Source organism: Cherax quadricarinatus, chromosome 5 (genome assembly GCF_038502225.1).
Source record: "Cherax quadricarinatus isolate ZL_2023a chromosome 5, ASM3850222v1, whole genome shotgun sequence".
NCBI classification, from domain to species: domain Eukaryota; kingdom Metazoa; phylum Arthropoda; class Malacostraca; order Decapoda; family Parastacidae; genus Cherax; species Cherax quadricarinatus.
The window spans coordinates 56,656,484-56,675,040 of record NC_091296.1 but is presented as its reverse complement, the minus strand read 5'-3'; the positions used below and the strand labels follow the sequence as shown (position 1 = coordinate 56,675,040).

Below are 18,557 nucleotides of genomic sequence, written 5' to 3'. Positions count from 1 at the left end.
TCCTTCTCATACAGATTTAAATGCTCTCCATGTCATTCTACTTTGATCCATTCTCTCTAAATGACCAAACCACCTCAACAACCCCTCTTCAGCCCTCTGACTAATACTTTTATTAACTCCACACCTTCTCCTAATTTCCACACTCCGAATTTTCTGCATAATATTTACACCACACATTGCCCTTAGACAGGACATCTCCACTGCCTCCAACCGCCTCCTCGCTGCTGCATTCACAACCCAAGCTTCACACCCATATAAGAGTGTTGGTACTACTATCTTTCATACATTCCCTTCTTTGCCTCCATAGATAACGTTTTTTGACTCCACATATACCTCAACGCACCACTCACCTTTTTTCCTTCATCAATTCTATGATTAACCTCATCCTTCATAAATCCATCCGCCGACACGTCAACTCCCAAGTATCTGAAAACATTCACTTCTTCTATACTCCTCCTCCCCAATTTGATATCCAATTTTTCTTTATCTAAGTCATTTGACACCCTCATCACCTTACTCTTTTCTATGTTCACTTTCAACTTTCTACCTTTACACACATTCCCAAACTCATCCACTAACCTTTGCAATTTTTCTTTAGAATCTCCCATAAGCACAGTATCATCAGCAAAAAGTAACTGTGTCAATTCCCATTTTGAATTTGATTCCCCAAAATTTAATCCCACCCCTCTCCCGAACACCCTAGCATTTACTTCTTTTACGACCCCAGCTATAAATATATTAAACAACCATGGTGACATTACACATCCCTGTCTAAGACCTACTTTTACCGGGAAGTAGTCTCCCTCTCTTCTACACACCCTAACCTGAGCCTCACTATCCTCATAAAAACTCTTTACAGCATTTAATAACTTACCACCTATTCCATATACTTGCAACATCTGCCACATTGCTCCTCTATCCACTCTATCATATGCCTTTTCTAAATCCATAAATGCAATAAAAACTTCCCTACCTTTATCTAAATACTGCTCACATATATGCTTCAATGTAAACACTTGATCTACACATCCCCTACCCACTCTAAAATCTCCTTACTCATCCGCAATCCTACATTCTGTCTTACCTCTGATTCTTTCAATAATAACCCTACCGTACACTTTTCCTGGTATACTCAGTAAACTAATTCCTCTATAATTTTTACAATCTCTTTTGTACCCCTTCCCTTTATATAAAGGGACTATACATGCTCTCTGCCAATCCTTAGGTACCTTCCCCTCTTTCATACATTTATTAAACAAAAATACCAACCACTCCAACACTGTATCATCCCCTGCTTTTAATATTTCTGTCAAGATCCCGTCAGTTCCAGCTGCTTTACCCCCTTTCATTCTACGTAATGCCTCGCGCACCTCTCCCACACTTACATCCTGCTCTTCTTCACTCCTAAAAGATGGTATACCTCCCTGGCCAGTGCATGAAATTGCCGCCTCTCTTTCTTCGTCGACGTTTAAAAGTTCCTCAAAGTATTCTCGCCATCTACCCAATACCTCCATCTTCCCATCTACTAACTCTCCTACTCCATTTTTAACTGACAAATCCATTTGTTTAACTCACTCCAAATTTTTTTCTTATTTTCATTAAAATTTCTTGACAGTGCCTCTCCCACTCTATCATCTGCTCTCCTTTTGCACTCTCTCACTACTCTCTTCACCTTTCTTTTACTCTCCATATACAGTGGATCCCTGACTTATGATCAGCTCCCAACTCGAACAATTATGTAAGTGTATTTTTGTAAGTGCTTTTTTAAGTGTATTTTTGGGGGTCTGACACAGATTAATCTAATTTACAATATTCCTCATGGGAGCAAATTCATTCGGTAACGGCACCCAAACAACCTCCTGGAACGAATTAATATCGTAAGCCGGGGGTCCACTGTACTCTACTCTTCTTATAACACTTCTGCTTTGTAAAATCCTCTCATAAGCTATCTTTTTCTCTTTTATCACACCCTTTACCTCATCATTCCACCAATCACTCCTCTTTCCTCCTGCACCCACCCTCCTATAACCACAAACTTCTGCCCCACATTCTAATACTGCATTTTTAAAACTATTCCAACCCTCTTCAACCCTCCGCCTCACTACTCGTACATGTATTTGCACCAGCCCACCTTTCTGCCAATAGTTTATACACTTTCACCTCCCTCTTAGTTGTTGTTGTTGCCATTTTCCTCTTGTCCCATCTACCTCTTACTCTAACTGTAGCTACAACTAGATAATGATCCGATATATCAGTTGCCCATCTATAAATGTGTACATCCTGAAGCCTACCCATCAACCTTTTATCCACCAATACATAATCTAACAAACCACTTTCATTATGTGCTATATCATACCTTGTATATTTATTTATCCTCTTTTTCATAAAATGTGTATTACTTATTACCAAACCTCTTTCTACACATAGCTCAATTAAAGGCTCCCCATTTTCATTTACTCCTGGCACCCCAAATTTACCTACTACTCCCTCCACAACATTTTTACCCACTTTAGCACTGAAATCCCCAACCACAAGTACTCTCACACTTGGTTCAAAACTCCCCATGCATTCACTCAACATTTCCCAAAATCTCTCACTCTTTCCTCTACACTTCTCTCTTCTCCAGGTGCATATATGCTTACTATAACCCACTTTTCACATCCAACCTTTATTTTACTCCACATACATACTCCCTCTTTTCCTGCCATAGCTTATCCTTCAACATTATTGCTACTCCTTCTTTAGCTCTAACTATTTGAAACCCCTGACCTAATCCCATTTATTCCTCTCCACTGAAACTCTCCCACCCCCTTCAGCTTTATATATATAGATCTTGCCTTTCAACAGCCTGTGCCTGTCTACCTTATCAATTCGCCAGAATATCTTGCATGCTGTTATCATATCCTCCAATGTTGTTAGGTCCAATTCCATTAGCCTCTCCTTGTAGCTCATGCCCCTTAGCTCAGGACTAAGCTCTGATGCCTACTTCTGCACTTTCTCCAGTTTCTTAATATGCTTTCTTCAGGTGCAGGTTCCATACTGGTGCTGCATACTTCAAGATGTTGTATAAAGGGCCCAGAATGACTGTTGAGACTGCTGTAGGCTACATTTAGATTTACTGGATGAGCATTGGCTGCAGAGGTTATTCAGTTGATGTGAGCCTCTGGCATTATACTGACCATTATGTTCATCCCCTAGGTCTATCTCTGAGTCAAGTCTGCAGCCTCTGTCCCCTAGTCTATACCCCATGTCCAGTCTTCTTGTTCATCCCCAATCTTCATGACCTTGCATTTACTGGGGGTTGAATTCAAGCAACAACATCTGACCACTTGCAATTTGTCCAGATCCCTTTGGAGCCTTTCCTTGTCCTCATTTGTTTTTGTCCCCATATGTTTTACATCAACATCAAACAGGGATATACCTGAATCAATCCCATCTGGACTGTCATTAACATGAACAAGAAACAGTACTGGTCCTAATCCCAATGCTTGTGGAACCCTGCTAGTTCTTCTTCCCCATTCTGACATCTCTTTCATGACAACCACTCTTTGCTTCCTTCCCCTAAGATACTTTTTGTTCCACTTAAGTACATTCAATGTTATTCTTGTATGCACCTTGAGTTTTTGCCCCAGCATTTTAGGTACAGTATCAAACTTATTTTAAAAATATATGGTAATGGTCTAAAAACAAATAAAGCAATAATAAATTTTGCATGAGGTAAAATACTACAGTATAGTCTTACTTTTTAATAAAGCTTGCAAGGTTCTTCGTGACAGCCCGTGCAGCCTGGTCAACCAATATTGTATGATATTTGGCAGCTTCTCCAAGGGCAGCTAACATTCTGTTCAGAGCTGACTGCACATTAGTGTCATTCCCAAAATACCCTGCTAGGTCCCATAAAATGTGAATCAGTTGTCTGAAATGAAGAGTAACAAATTTTCATAATCACACACAAACAAGCATATAAAACTCAGTTACTCTTTTAAGACATAATACAACAGAGCCAAGGGGCATTAAAACCTGCTCTGGCTTCTGAAAACTTACTATAAGGTCCAATAAATCCCATGCTTTACCATGTTCACCTTCCAATACCTAACCCCTCTCAACGTTCCCACTGCGAGAGGATATATATAGGCTCATAATTTGGTACTCATTTCAAATTTTTTGCCTACAGTAATGGCTTATCCTTATGTGGTATTTCTATTTGCATCTTTGATAGCAGTTCCAGACATTTTACTTTTTCAACATGTCAGCCATCTAAAACTGAGGCAGGGTGACCCAAAACTACCTCACAATAGTAATAAGGTAAAATAATGAACAATTAAAATTTACCACTCCAAACCTGTCTACACACAAGTAGTCTTTAGTACTAAGATTAGTCTGCCCAAAATGCCCCGTCATGACAGTGGCTTTCTTTGTATCTAACAAATTACAAAATGTAGTCACACATTGTAACCCCTGCAGTGAAATAAATTTTGTATTTGTATTTGTATCATTCAACACTTTCACCATCATTCACACAATCACTGTCTTTGCAGAGATGCCCAGATATGACAGTTTAGATGTCACTCTAAACAGCCAATATCCCAAACCCCTCCTTTAACCCTTTCATTGTCGAGACGCCTGCTCGTAAATTTGCACTGTGTCGAAGAATTTAAAAAAAAAATATTTTTCCTTTGGAATTATAGAGAATCTTTTACCAATGGTAATGATAACAAAAGTTCGAAATTTGATGGAGGTGGGAATTACGCTCTCGCAAAGTAGCAGTCTCGGTGATACATACTGGCAATTTCGCCCACTTTGGGCCAATTCCATTGTTCCAGTCAATTATATTCATGCTATTTCACTAGAATTCCTTTTGTTCTATTGACTGAGTACAAGAAACTGCCCATCTGCCTATTTCAACTACCCAATAGCGATCAGAAATTGGTAATTTTGAAAATGTCATACAAAATTCAAGAAAGGCCAATTTCGAAATGGGGTCCAGAATTAACACTGCAAACATTCCAAGCACTAAATATAACATTTTCTCTGTTCATTAGTCACATCTCCAGGCCCCTCTTATACAGTCTCTCCTCACTTAATGATGGCGCTCCGTGCCTGAGACCACGTCGGTAAACAAATTCGTCATTAAGTGAGGAGCATACTATAATGGTAGTGGGGTAATGTCACATTTGTACCATTTATAACATTTTTGGTATATTTTTAAATGTTTATACAGTAGTGTACTGTATACTGTAATAAACAGAATAGAGGAAATCAGCTCTAATATATGTACATTATTTAGGTGTGCATACTGGTCAGAGAGCCCGTTGTAAGTCTGAGTCATTGGTAAACGAGTACATCGCTAGGTGAGGACAGGCTGTATTACGCTTGTTTTCCATTTGAATTTTTATTCACACAAAAAATAGTGAGGGTAATTATACCTTAAGTTATTATTCTATGTACACTATTCATATATTTTGTTTATCTATATTTAGACCACCTAAAATTTCACAACTATACACTATAGCCATAATCAATACCTCCTCATGCAAACCTCTTGTCCCTGGACACTAAAACTACAATTCAAGTATCTTTCAAATGCAAAAACTACCTTACATTCGAAGCTATTCTTAGCATTCCAGAGTCTTCTTTGAAATTCGTACAATTTTAACCAACTGCTTTTTTTTATTCAAGTGAATAAATTAGGATTATTTGATACCTAAACAAGGGTAATAATATACAATGTTTGTACTAAGATACAAACACATACGTAGGTACTTACTCTTGCTCTTGATTAAACTGCTTTCCGGCAGCCACCATCTGGTTACATTGCTTCACTACCTAGCATCAAAAAGAAATGATAAAAGGCATTAAATTTCATTAAGTGGGGAGGCATTATAAAAATTATTATATAATTTACCAGGCCTCACCATAAAAAAAAAAAAGCAAAATAGGATGACTTGAAGGGTGTATAAATCTGTAGTGGAGGGAAGGTGGGGTTAAAGGTCATCCTAGGAAAGGATGGAGAGAGGGGGTAAAGGTGGTTTTGTGTTCAATGGGCTTGAACATCCAGCAGGCATTTTGGGAAGGGATTCAGGAAAACCAGTTAGCCAGACTTAGAGTCCTGGAGGTGGGAAATACAGTGCCTGCACTCTGAAGGGGATGTTAGATATATTTGCTGTTTGGAGGGACATCTGAACTGTTGTATCTGTGTATCTCTGGCAAGACAGTGATAGTATGAATGATGGTGAAAGAGTTTCTTTTTCAGGTCACCCTGCCTCTGTGGGAGTCAGCAAGTGATTAAAAAATATTATCACCAGCTACTCAACATCTAGTGGTTCAAAATTCCTAATTTGTTAAAAATATTGGTACAATTTATTAGTTTGCTTTAAAAATTAATCACTTATTCAAAAATGAGGCGAAGCACAATTACATCAGTGAAGAGCTTCCAAGTTACCACATGAGAGTATTACTTCAGGAGGAGTTATCAAGTACATTAAACTCTCATACAATGAGATTTCACACAGCAGAATTTTGCTGCAACAAGATTCAACAATTGCACTCAAAAATTATAAGAGTTAATTAATATCTTGATATTAAATATCACAAATAAAAAAACTTAAGTAACATGCACAAATATGGGTAGTATACTCTGTTGAATTTTTCCAATCTGCTGACTAAGAGCAAGGCAGCGCAGTCTTCCACCGTTTATTTGTAGCTTTAACTTAAAAATAGCTACCTAACCTAATCAATTCAAGCTAAAATGTTTACAAAAGGGTTTTAGACCAAAAAATACAACCTCTGAAATATGACACTGGCTGATTTATATACTATTTCAAAAAGACCTAACAAGCATCATACCTTCTCCAGTTTGCCTTCCAAAGTATCCAAGTCTTTTTCATTCTCCTCAAGCACCTGTCTGAAGAAAATCAATATGATGAGTTAGTAATTTTACAATAAAAGGACGTGAAGAGTTCATGAAAAAAAGTATCCAAATTACTTTCAAATAGTATAGAAAAAATACAAGCAGTTCCCATTTTATAAATGATCAATTAACAAAAAATTTATTTTCATGAAGGTGAGACTTTGGGGAGCAAATTCACATAGAGAATGTCCGAGAGAAGGTGGGTACTGCATTAAGTTAGCATGTGCTAGGTTCTGCTGCACAACATGCAGTATGTAGTACTGTGTTGTAATTATCTATTTGTGGTTACAGGAACAATAATATACTGGCAGTGTTACATCAGTATAAATTTATCAACTTTTTTTTAATACTGTATTCCCAAAAGTTGAGTATCATAGCTGGAGCCCTGACTGCTGTATCTTCCTCATAACTCATTCAATTGTTTTATCACACTGTGAAAAAATTCTTTGCAGCATTTCAGCATCTCTACTTTCTCAGTTTACAACTATGGCTACTTGCTCTCCCTGATGATGGCGTTAAGTAATGTTACTTATAAGGTCTTTCACATCCTTTTTTAATCATATATGGTACACGTCTGTTTCCCTTCTTAATCTAATCACCCAATGGGAATAGTTGGCAGTTTTATCATTTTGGCAGGCCCTCCTGGCTGAGCTGAGGTGTCTCACATACACTAGGCCATGTCCTGGAACAATCTTGAGATTGAAATATTTATAATGAATACTGCACATGGGGTCCTTTTAAGTCTAACAGAAATAAAAAAAAAACTCCTAGACAGTCAAAGTATGAAAAATCCAGTGCTTTGATGAAATATCAACATATGACTCATGATGAGAGTAGGCCGTATTGAGCACTTGGCAAATTCCATCGCTCAATAATTATTGTAGATTGTTGTGACATAGAGGTCAGTTATGAAACTAGTAAGGTCTCCTGACTGACCTGGAAAGTCATACACATTAAGGGGGTAGAGTCCTAACAAGAGCTTCTGGTAGTAATGTTTGTATACATATTTGACTCAGGATCCATTTAAGTATAACACTATAGTATTATCTCAGGAATTCTGTTCAAAGAACAAGTAAGATATACTGTACAAGAAGATGAACTTGAAATAAATTGAAATATCAGTTCATTTTTTTTTTTTAACAAGTTGGCCATCTCCCACCGAGGCAGGGTGACCCAAAAAGAAAGAAAATCCCCAAAAAGAAAATACTTTCATCATCATTCAACACTTTCACCTCACTTATACGTAATCAGTTTTTGCAGAGGTGCCGGGAACACAACAGTTTAGAAGCATATATATATATATATATAAAGAAACACAACATATCCCTGTCTAAGACCCACCTTTACCGGGAAGTAGTCTCCCTTTCTTCCACACACCCTAACCTGAGCCTCACTATCTTCATAAATCAGTTAATATAACTACTAAATGCTGGTAGCAACAAAAATACAGAGGTTGTAAAGTACCATAAATAAGAAAAAAGAACACATTAAAGACATTGTCAAGCACTTTTGCAAACCAAGATACATAAGAAGCAAAAATAGTTAATATGGATGAGTACGCTGAGGTCAGTGGTCAAGTGCGGTCATACCGCTAAGCTCTTGGGAGTTAGCGTGGGCTGTTACCCATACCATGGCTTGTTGTAGTGCTTTAGAATCCCAGGTTCATGTGTTGAAGAAGGAGATTCTGCTTCTTCAGGAGGAAAATAGGAAGCTGAAGCTTCGCATAGATGAGTTTGGGAGCGAGTGTGAGAAGGATTTAGCTGGTAAGGAAGGAATGGTCACCAGAAGTGATAGTGGCAGCTGCTTTAAGTGGCAAGTGGTTCACAGTTCAGGAAGGAGGAAGATGAGGAGAGTTAACAGAAGATGTGAAGGTAGAAAATCGATTCTCTGTTCTCCAAGATGAGTGTACTTCAGTGGTTAGTGAGGTTGAAGGTACCACTGATTCCCCTGCTAATCAAGGTAAGAATATTTTAATAGTAGGCGATTCTCAGGTAAGATATATGGGCCGTGCATTTTGTAACAGAGACAGAAAGGTCAGACAGAGAGTGTGTGTCTTCCTGGAGCTGGTGTTGGCGACATAGTCAGCAGGTTGGATAATACTATGGCAGGTAATGGGAACAAGCCCATTATCTGTCTTAGTGCTGGGGGTAATGACATTGGGAAGGGCAGGAGAGAGGAGCTGCTGGATAAGTACAGGTCAGCCATAGAAATAGTTAGGTCTAAGGGAGGGATCCCAGTCATATGTAGCATCTTGCCTAGAAAGGGAGTGGGCAATGAATGGATATCTAGGGCAATTGGTATAAATCGCTGGCTAGACAGGTACTGCAAGGAACTTGCAATCCCATTCATTGATAACTGGGACCTTTTCTTTGGCAAACGTGATATGTATGCAAGGGATGGGGTTCATCTCTCTGGGGATGGAGTGGTTGCATTAGCCAATTCAATTGAGAGGGTAATTGATGACTTGTCTAGGAATTTAAACTGATAGATTATAGAGGGATGGGTGTTTGTGGGAAACAATCAGGCTGCAGCATTAGGGTTAAAAACAGCAGTTATTACCAGGATATCTCAGGGATATGTTTAAAAGACACTATTCAAAATAAAGTTCCTAGTAATGGCAAATCAATTGATCAACTAACAAAGAGAGATAGTAGAGGGAAAGTACAAATATTAGGAGTCTAAGAAATAAGATAGATGAGCTAAAATTACTTGCAAATGTAGGTAATATAGATATTATTGGTATAACAGAGACCTGGTTCAACCTGAAAGATAGAGGAATGCCTTCTGAATGCAACATACAGGGTTAAAGACTATTCCACACTGACAGAGTCAACAGAAAGGGTGGTGGTGTGGCGATGTATGTCAGAGAAAATTTAAATTGTTGTCTTAGACATGATATAAGATTAGAAACATCGAACACAGAATCGGTTTGGCTTCAGTTTCTCGAGGGTCATGACAAATTAATTTTGGGTGTGATTTATAGGCCCCCAAACCTTGATAGGGAGTGCAGTAAGCTGTTATGGGACAAAATTCATAAGGCATCTAGATATGAAAATGTTGTGATAATGGGAGATTTTAACTTTAGACAAATTGATTGGAACAATATGACAGGAAATCTTGAGTCTAGTGACTTTCTTGATATGGTTCAGGATTGCTTTTTAGAACAGGTTGTGACAGAACCAACTAGAGAAAACAATCTGCTTGACTTGGTTCTTGCCAACAAAGATTCACTAATTAATAATCTTGAGGTTAATGATGAGCTTGGGGAAAGTGATCACAAATCACTTAGTTTCAATATATCATGGAATTACCCAGATAACTGCAATCAAATCTCTGTCCCAGATTTTCGCTTGGCCGACTTCATGGGACTGAAAAATTACTTGGGTGGGCTAAATTGGGATGTCCTAACTATGGGTCAGGTAGGTGATCTTGGTTGCCAATATGACGTTTTTCAAAGCATAGTTCTAGCTGCCCAGACAACTTTTGTTCCGAGTAGGGAAATTAGATCTAACAAAAATGATTCCAAATGGATGAACAATGGATTAAAACATCTCATTGGTCAAAAGAGAGGCATATATAGGCGTATCAAAAGAGGGGATGGGCAGTTAAGAAATCAATATATTCAATTAAAGAGAGAAATAAAGAAAGGAATAAGAAAAGCAAAAAGAGATTATGAGGCTAAGGTCGCAAGGGATTCAAAGACTAACCCAAAAGGGTTCTTTCAGGTATACAGAAGTAAGATTAGGGACAAGATTGGCCCACTTAAGAGTAACACTGGTCAGATCACTGACAGTGATAAGGATATGTGTGAAATTCTAAATACCTTCTTCCTCTCAGTTTTCACCCAGGAAAATACTAGCGATATTCCTGAAATAATAGATTACATAGAACAGGATGATGATAAACTATGTACGATTGCGGTAACTAGTGACATGGTCCTCAGACAAATAGAGAAACTAAAACCTAACAAATCCCAAGGTCCTGATGAACTGTTTGCAAGGGTGTTAAAGGAATGTAAAGAGGAACTTAGCATACCTCTGGCTAATCTTTTTAACATATCACTACAAACTGGCATAGTGCCTGATAAGTGGAAAATGGCAAATGTAATACCTATTTACAAGGCAGGTGACAGGTCCTTGGCTTCGAACTAAAGACCAATAAGCCTTACCTCCATAGTGGGAAAATTTATGGAATCAATAATTGCCAAAGCAATTCGTAGCCATCTTGACAGGCACAGATTGATTAATGATTCTCAACACGGTTTTACAAAGGGGCGTTCCTGTCTTACGAATTTACTAACTTTTTTCACTAAGGTGTTTGAGGAGGTAGATATGGTAATGAATATGATATTGTGTATATGGACTTCAGTAAGGCTTTCGATAGAATTCCACACCAGAGGCTATTGAGGAAACTTAGGGCACACGGAATAGGAGGAGAAATTTTTTCCTGGGTAGAGGCATGGCTGACAAATAGACAGCAGAGAGTTTGCATAAATGGGGAGAAATCAGAATGGGGGCACGTCACAAGCGGTGTTCCTCAGGGGTCAATGTTGGGCCCGTTGTTATTCACAATTTACATAAACGACATAGATGAGGGAATAAATAGCGACATAAGCAAATTTGCCGATGACACCAAAATAGGCCGTCCAATTTGTTCTAATGAGGACATTAGAGCACTCCAGGATGATTTGAATAGACTGATGCAATGGTTGGAGAAGTGGCAGATGCAGTTTAATATTGACAAATGCAAAGTTCTAAATGCTGGACAGTTAAATAACCATGCCACATATAAACTAAATAATGTAGATCTTAATACTACCGATTGCGAAAAGGATTTAGGAGATCTGGTTAGCAGTAACTTAAAACCAAGACAACAGTGCATTAGTGTTTGCAATAAAGCTAACAGAATTCTTGGCTTCATATCTAGAAGTATAAATAATAGAAGTCCTCAGGTCGTTCTTCAACTCTATATATCCTTGGTTAGGCCTCATTTAGACTATGCTGCTCAGTTCTGGTCACCGTATTACAGAACGGATATAAATGCTCTGGAAAACGAACAAAGGAGGATGACAAAGATGATCCCATGTATCAGAAATCTTCCCTATGAGGATAGACTGAGGCCCTGAATCTGCACTCTCTCGAAAGGCGTAGAATTAGGGGGGATATGATCGAGGTGTATAAATGGAAAGCAGGAATAAATAAAGGGGATGTAAAAAGTGTGCTGAAAATTTCCAGCCAAGACAGGACTCGCAGCAATGGTTTCAAGTTGGAAAAATTCAGATTCAGGAAGGATATAGGAAAGCACTGGTTTGGTAATAGAATTGTGGATGAGTGGAACAAGCTCCCGAGTACAGTTATTGAGGCTAAAACGTTGTGTAGTTTTAAAAATAGGTTAGATAAATACATGAGTGGGTGTGGGTGGGTGTGAGTTGGACCTGACTAGCTTGTGCTGCTGGGTCTGGTACAGTGCTCCATCCTTGAGTGGGGATGACCAGACTGGGTGGGTCATTGGGATAATCCGGGGGGTGGGTCATTGGTCTAATCCGGGGGGGGGGGCATGGACCTGCTCCGCATGGGTCAGTAGGCCTGTTGCAGTGTTCCTTCTTTCTTATGTTCTTATATTCTTAAAATAAAAAGAAAACTAATAGCCATTAAAAAATAATGACCTAAAAACTCACGTAGCAAAAATACTGGAAGAGTTAGATGATGTACAAAATAAACAAATGGAAACAGAAAATATAATGGATCAAGGTAAATTGAGAAAAAGATTGTACATTCATGTAAATCAAAGATGGGGGAAGAAAATGAATATTTTATTTAGCAAGGAAATATCTACTGATGAGGATGTTAAATTATATGATGAGCCATTCAATGAAACTTTGTCATAGGACCAAGGACTTTGCCTGGATCACTGATTCACCTCATAAAAAACTGAAGTACTATGGCTATTCTGGGCATAAATGGTATAGGCTAGGTTGCTGGATGGTGGCATGGGGTGACACATCACGTTCAGTTTTTTTTCATTTTGCTTCTTCAAACCGGACCCAAAGCATCCACATAAGGGTAAAATACCGCATTTGAGGTAAGCCAAAATTTTGTGAGAATCTAAGGAAACAAAGAATATCTTGGCATTAGGGTAGTAGACTCATATTTTAGAGTAATTGGTACATAATTTTTTTTTTGCAATATGTAGTATTTTGGAACATTTATCAAGTGTTCCATTACTACTTACACAGGATTTATTTGCAGTTTTTGCTCTAAACCTCAGAACAATAAAAGAAAAAGGTGCTTTCTGTTTTAAAGCTTGAGTGTTCAGTGTGTTTTACTTTGACATTAGTTATGCACCATGGGGAAATGGGGTAGATGCTAGTGACGAGGGGCTTGTAGTACCTTTGCATGATCGCACTTGGGGTACCAAAATGCCCTGACTGCTACTGATAAAGTGTATACTGTATTTAATATCTTTATCAAAGACAGATCAGTAAAGCATATACAGCAATTGACAGACAAGTAAATCAGAAAAAAAGGATCACAGTTACTAGAAAACACAAAGATGAAAACATACAGCAATCATAAAATATTAAAGAAAACTTCTGAAAGAAAAAATTCTACAGTTTTTGGCCTGCACTGAGAAAGAAAACACTGTATTGTACTTTAAAGAAAAAATTGTGATAAATTAGTATGATCACACAGTGCTGTGACAATTCCATCAGGAAAGAGTGTGAGGCAGGATACACTGTATATAAACTGGAAAATAAAAAGGTAAGAACTAGTCATTGGTATTAGCAGTCAATCATAAAGAATAATTGCTACAGTGAGTCAGGGAAGTAAGAAACAGCAAGATTACAAGAACATAATAACAGTTAGACAAAACCAGTTGAAGTTGGCAAAACCTAAAGAAAATTCAATTAGATTTGTAGAATGAATGTATATATACAGAAGGGTTACAACTTACAAATTACAAAAATCTTCACTTAGGAACCAATTAAAGTTTTACAACTGCTGAGCTGCAATACGAGCACACTTGAAACATAACCTGCTTTCTATACAAACAACTTGTATGTCAACTGAAAAAAAGGATACTATTAATCATTTTAGCTCTGCTAAAAATTATTACCATTTCCACTTATTAGCTTCAACATCATCTTTGAATATAGAGTACAAATTGTATGATTAATTATGATTTTACTGACTTAATCCACCTTTGTAAATGAGGAAAATTATAAACTCTATAAGAAAAATTAAAAGTTTGACAACCAGCAGATTGTCAATTTATTTGTACTTACCGAAATCTGGGAGAATCCCTTTGGCATTCAATATTATCAATTATGGCCTTCATCTTGAATTCCTCTGTAAAAGACATTACAGACAGAATTGTTCATCTTTTAACTTTAAGTGTAACTGATACCAAAAAATGCACAAATTATTTGCTTATACATTCTTATACTGTACAATATTATCACTATCATTACTATCCTAGGTCCACTTTCAAAGGGCAAAAAAGCTACAAAAAGGATAGCAGGGCTAAGAAAAAATGAGTTATGAATTATGATGAAAGACTGAAAACACTAGAAGTTCCCATTCTGACTGACAGGCAGAAAAAAGGAGATATGACAATACATGAGGTTATAAATGGTTAAGAATAGGTAAATAAGATTAACCTCTTCAACAGGGACAACACACAGCCACATGCATACATTAAGAAAATTATTATAATCAAGGGAAAGAGCTAAACCCAAAGGAGCTATACAGTACATGGGGAATTGTAGACCATCAGGTTCAATCCAAGGAAGAGAATAGGTCCACTTCCTAGGATCAAGAGCCCCTAACTGGAATCAAGGAACCTCCCTAGAGGGGTGGCTATGATAAAGCTCACGGTTCAGGGAGTATGACCTAGTAGCGACCAGTGAAGAGGCGGGACCAGGAGCTTGGACTCGACCCCTGAGTACAACTAGGTGAGTACATGTATACATGACTGCATACACACAGGCATACATACATAAAGTCAAACATATGCACAAACATACATGAATATACACACATTTTTCTATTTTTTTGCCACAGAATTTTAAGACCATCCTGTACCATTCCTTTTGCATGCAGAGGTTGAGACTGAGCTTAAGATACTGGGATACCTTTCTCAGATCACACAGTGACCGAAATATATCTAGTTATTATATTCATTGGGGAAAGGAGTGCTAAACCCGTATGGGTCATACAGCCCCCTGGGGGGGGACGGAAAATAATCAGGTTCGATCCAAAGGGAGGACGACCACAATTCCTTGGATCAAGAATCCCTCATTGGCATCAAGGAGACTCCCTGAGGGGTCTTGAGAGGATATAAAGACTTAAAACTCTTAAAATTCTAAAAAGTCGTGTGGATAATAGTCAAGGGACTACTTACACGCTTAAAGGGAGGATCTATGCGCTTCTAATTTTCAAGTATTATCCATGGATGTGTCACCTGGAGAGGTCTGGATGATGATATCTGATGTGTTGCCGTAATGGTGGGTCTCCTGGCTACCGTTCCACCCACCACAACATCATTTATCCCAACAAGATGTCAAAAATCGGGAGAATCCTCCTGACACATCAGTCGACTTCCTCAAGAAACTTGGTGGTGAACAAAAACACTATTATGATAGTGTAGGCGCCAGAGGAGCATCACGATGGCATCTCGACAATATAGTTACCTCAAAAAAAGCATTAAAACTCTATATATAAACATTCTGAAACTACATACTAATAACTCTTACATCATCTATCCTCCGTCATGAGGAGGCGGGTCTAGTTGTGAAAGTTTAGCAAAATTTCTTTATATGGAAATTAATTGAATAAAATAAGATAGTAAAGTACCCTAAATAAAGTAAAAATACTAAAAGCCGAAAACAGAATAAGCAGGATGCAGGTTGACTATTGAGATGATAAGTAGCTCAGTGGTAGGAACGTTCGGCTCACAAAAGAAGTCCCGGGTTCAATCCCGGGACCAGTGGCGTATCCCTGGTAACTAATCAGGGGTTGTTGTGGACCCATCTTTGTGGATCCCATCCAAGAAAAAACTATTATTTTGAATAAGATATTGTTAGATTTATTAACCTAGCACCTAAAGTCGGTTCCTGACCAGCCGGGCTGTGGCTCGTACGTTGGTTTGCGTGCAGCCAGCAGTAACAGCCTGGTTGATCAGGCTCTGATCCACCAGGAGGCCTGGTAACAGACCGGGCCGCGGGGGCGTTGACCCCCGGAACTCTCTCCAGGTAAACTCCAGGGTGGAAACGATCATCGTTTCCACCCGTGCAGAGAATCGATCGCGGACCTTCAGTGTGTGAGCTGAGGACGGTACCAACCAAGCCACGAGCAAGCTAACACCCAGGGAATTCATCCATGGTATCTGTTCATTCATCATACTTTAAAATATACTTCATATAATGTTTCAGCGAGACGGTAGAAAAAATATATAATGTAAAACTAGTAAGTCAAAGACCCCAGTGGAAATCAGTCACTTTGTGTTATCCTAGGTAATATATACTGTGTATGATCATTGTACTTATGTGTACCTGTGTCTAAATAAACTTAATGATGTGGAATATAAAATTTACGACACGTTCATTGCAGTCGTTTCGGTCGTGGGACAGAAACGACTTTAACCCTTCATCGCGCAGATCCGAAAATGACACAAGACACTGATTTCATCACACTAGCAACACTAGCCACTTTGACTAACACAAGCCTATCCGATGTTATCCTGACGCCAAATGACTTCGAACAGGCGATAAATGACATGCCCATGCACTCTGCCCCAGGGCCAGACTCATGGAACTCTGTGTTCATCAAGAACTGCAAGAAGCCCCTATCACGAGCCTTTTCCATCCTATGGAGAGGGAGCATGGACACGGGGGTCGTCCCTCAGTTACTAAAAACAACAGACATAGCCCCACTCCACAAAGGGGGCAGTAAAGCAACAGCAAAGAACTACAGACCAATAGCACTAACATCCCATATCATAAAAATCTTTGAAAGGGTCCTAAGAAGCAAGATCACCACCCATCTAGAAACCCATCAGTTACACAACCCAGGGCAACATGGGTTTAGAACAGGTCGCTCCTGTCTGTCTCAACTACTGGATCACTACGACAAGGTCCTAAATGCACTAGAAGACAAAAAGAATGCAGATGTAATATATACAGACTTTGCAAAAGCCTTCGACAAGTGTGACCATGGCGTAATAGCGCACAAAATGCGCGCTAAAGGAATAACAGGAAAAGTCGGTCGATGGATCTATAATTTCCTCACTAACAGAACACAGAGAGTAGTCGTCAACAGAGTAAAGTCCGAGGCAGCTACGGTGAAAAGCTCTGTCCCACAAGGCACAGTACTAGCTCCCATCTTGTTCCTCATCCTCATATCCGACATAGACAAGGATGTCAGCCACAGCACCGTGTCTTCCTTTGCAGATGACACCCGAATCTGCATGACAGTGTCTTCCATTGCAGACACTGCAAGGCTCCAGGCGGACATCAACCAAATCTTTCAGTGGGCTGCAGAAAACAATATGAAGTTCAACGATGAGAAATTTCAATTACTCAGATATGGTAAACATGAGGAAATTAAATCTTCATCAGAGTACAAAACAAATTCTGGCCACAAAATAGAGCGAAACACCAACGTCAAAGACCTAGGAGTGATTATGTCGGAGGATCTCACCTTCAAGGACCATAACATTGTATCAATCGCATCTGCTAGAAAAATGACAGGATGGATAATGAGAACCTTCAAAACTAGGGAGGCCAAGCCCATGATGACACTCTTCAGGTCACTTGTTCTATCTAGGCTGGAATATTGCTGCACTCTAACAGCACCTTTCAAGGCAGGTGAAATTGCCGACCTAGAAAATGTACAGAGAACTTTCACGGCGCGCATAACGGAGATAAAACACCTCAATTACTGGGAGCGCTTGAGGTTTCTAAACCTGTATTCCCTGGAACGCAGGAGGGAGAGATACATGATTATATACACCTGGAAAATCCTAGAGGGACTAGTACCAAACTTGCACACGAAAATCACTCACTACGAAAGCAAAAGACTTGGCAGACGATGCACCATCCCCCCAATGAAAAGCAGGGGTGTCACTAGCACGTTAAGAGACCATACAATAAGTGTCAGGGGCCCGAGACTGTTCAACTGCCTCCCAGCACACATAAGGGGGATTACCAACAGACCCCTGGCAGTCTTCAAGCTGGCACTGGACAAGCACCTAAAGACAGTTCCTGATCAGCCGGGCTGTGGCTCGTACGTTGGTTTGCGTGCAGCCAGCAGCAACAGCCTGGTTGATCAGGCGCTGATCCACCAGGAGGCCTGGTCACAGACCGGGCCGCGGGGGCGTTGACCCCCGAAACTCTCTCCAGGTAAACTCCAGGTATAAGAATTAGGCTTCAAAACCAGCCAATAAAACTTTAATAAAACGCAGTATATATTAAGAGAAAACAACATTGATATAACTTGAATTACTACAGATATTATGGCTTGTATCAGTCATAATGTTAAATGTGTCTTACCTCCTGTCTAATACATCTTTCTGGCTGTATTTGTCGAAAAATAGAAGGTAATTGAAAATAATTAGACTTTAATACAGGCTGACGTAACAGGCAGTA

The 18,557-nt window shown here is 39.1% G+C and overlaps 1 protein-coding gene across 4 annotated transcripts in view; it reads right to left on the bottom strand.

Moving 5' to 3' along the window:
- Positions 1-15,538, bottom strand: part of CenB1A (Centaurin beta 1A) — a 79,001-nt gene extending 63,463 nt beyond the window's left edge. For 2 of the 4 annotated variants that reach the window (XM_070102423.1, XM_070102451.1), the window contains exons 1-5: positions 15,314-15,538; positions 14,196-14,259; positions 6,847-6,904; positions 5,768-5,826; positions 3,743-3,916 (exon numbers count right to left, since the gene is read on the bottom strand). In XM_070102423.1, the coding sequence (XP_069958524.1) occupies positions 3,743-3,916; positions 5,768-5,826; positions 6,847-6,904; positions 14,196-14,248 (344 nt within the window). In that variant the 5' untranslated portion in view covers positions 14,249-14,259; positions 15,314-15,538. The remainder of the gene's footprint in view (positions 1-3,742; positions 3,917-5,767; positions 5,827-6,846; positions 6,905-14,195; positions 14,260-15,313) is intronic. The other 2 variants (XM_070102442.1, XM_070102431.1) reach the window with 2 other exon arrangements.
- Between the last annotated feature and the right edge of the window lie 3,019 nt (positions 15,539-18,557).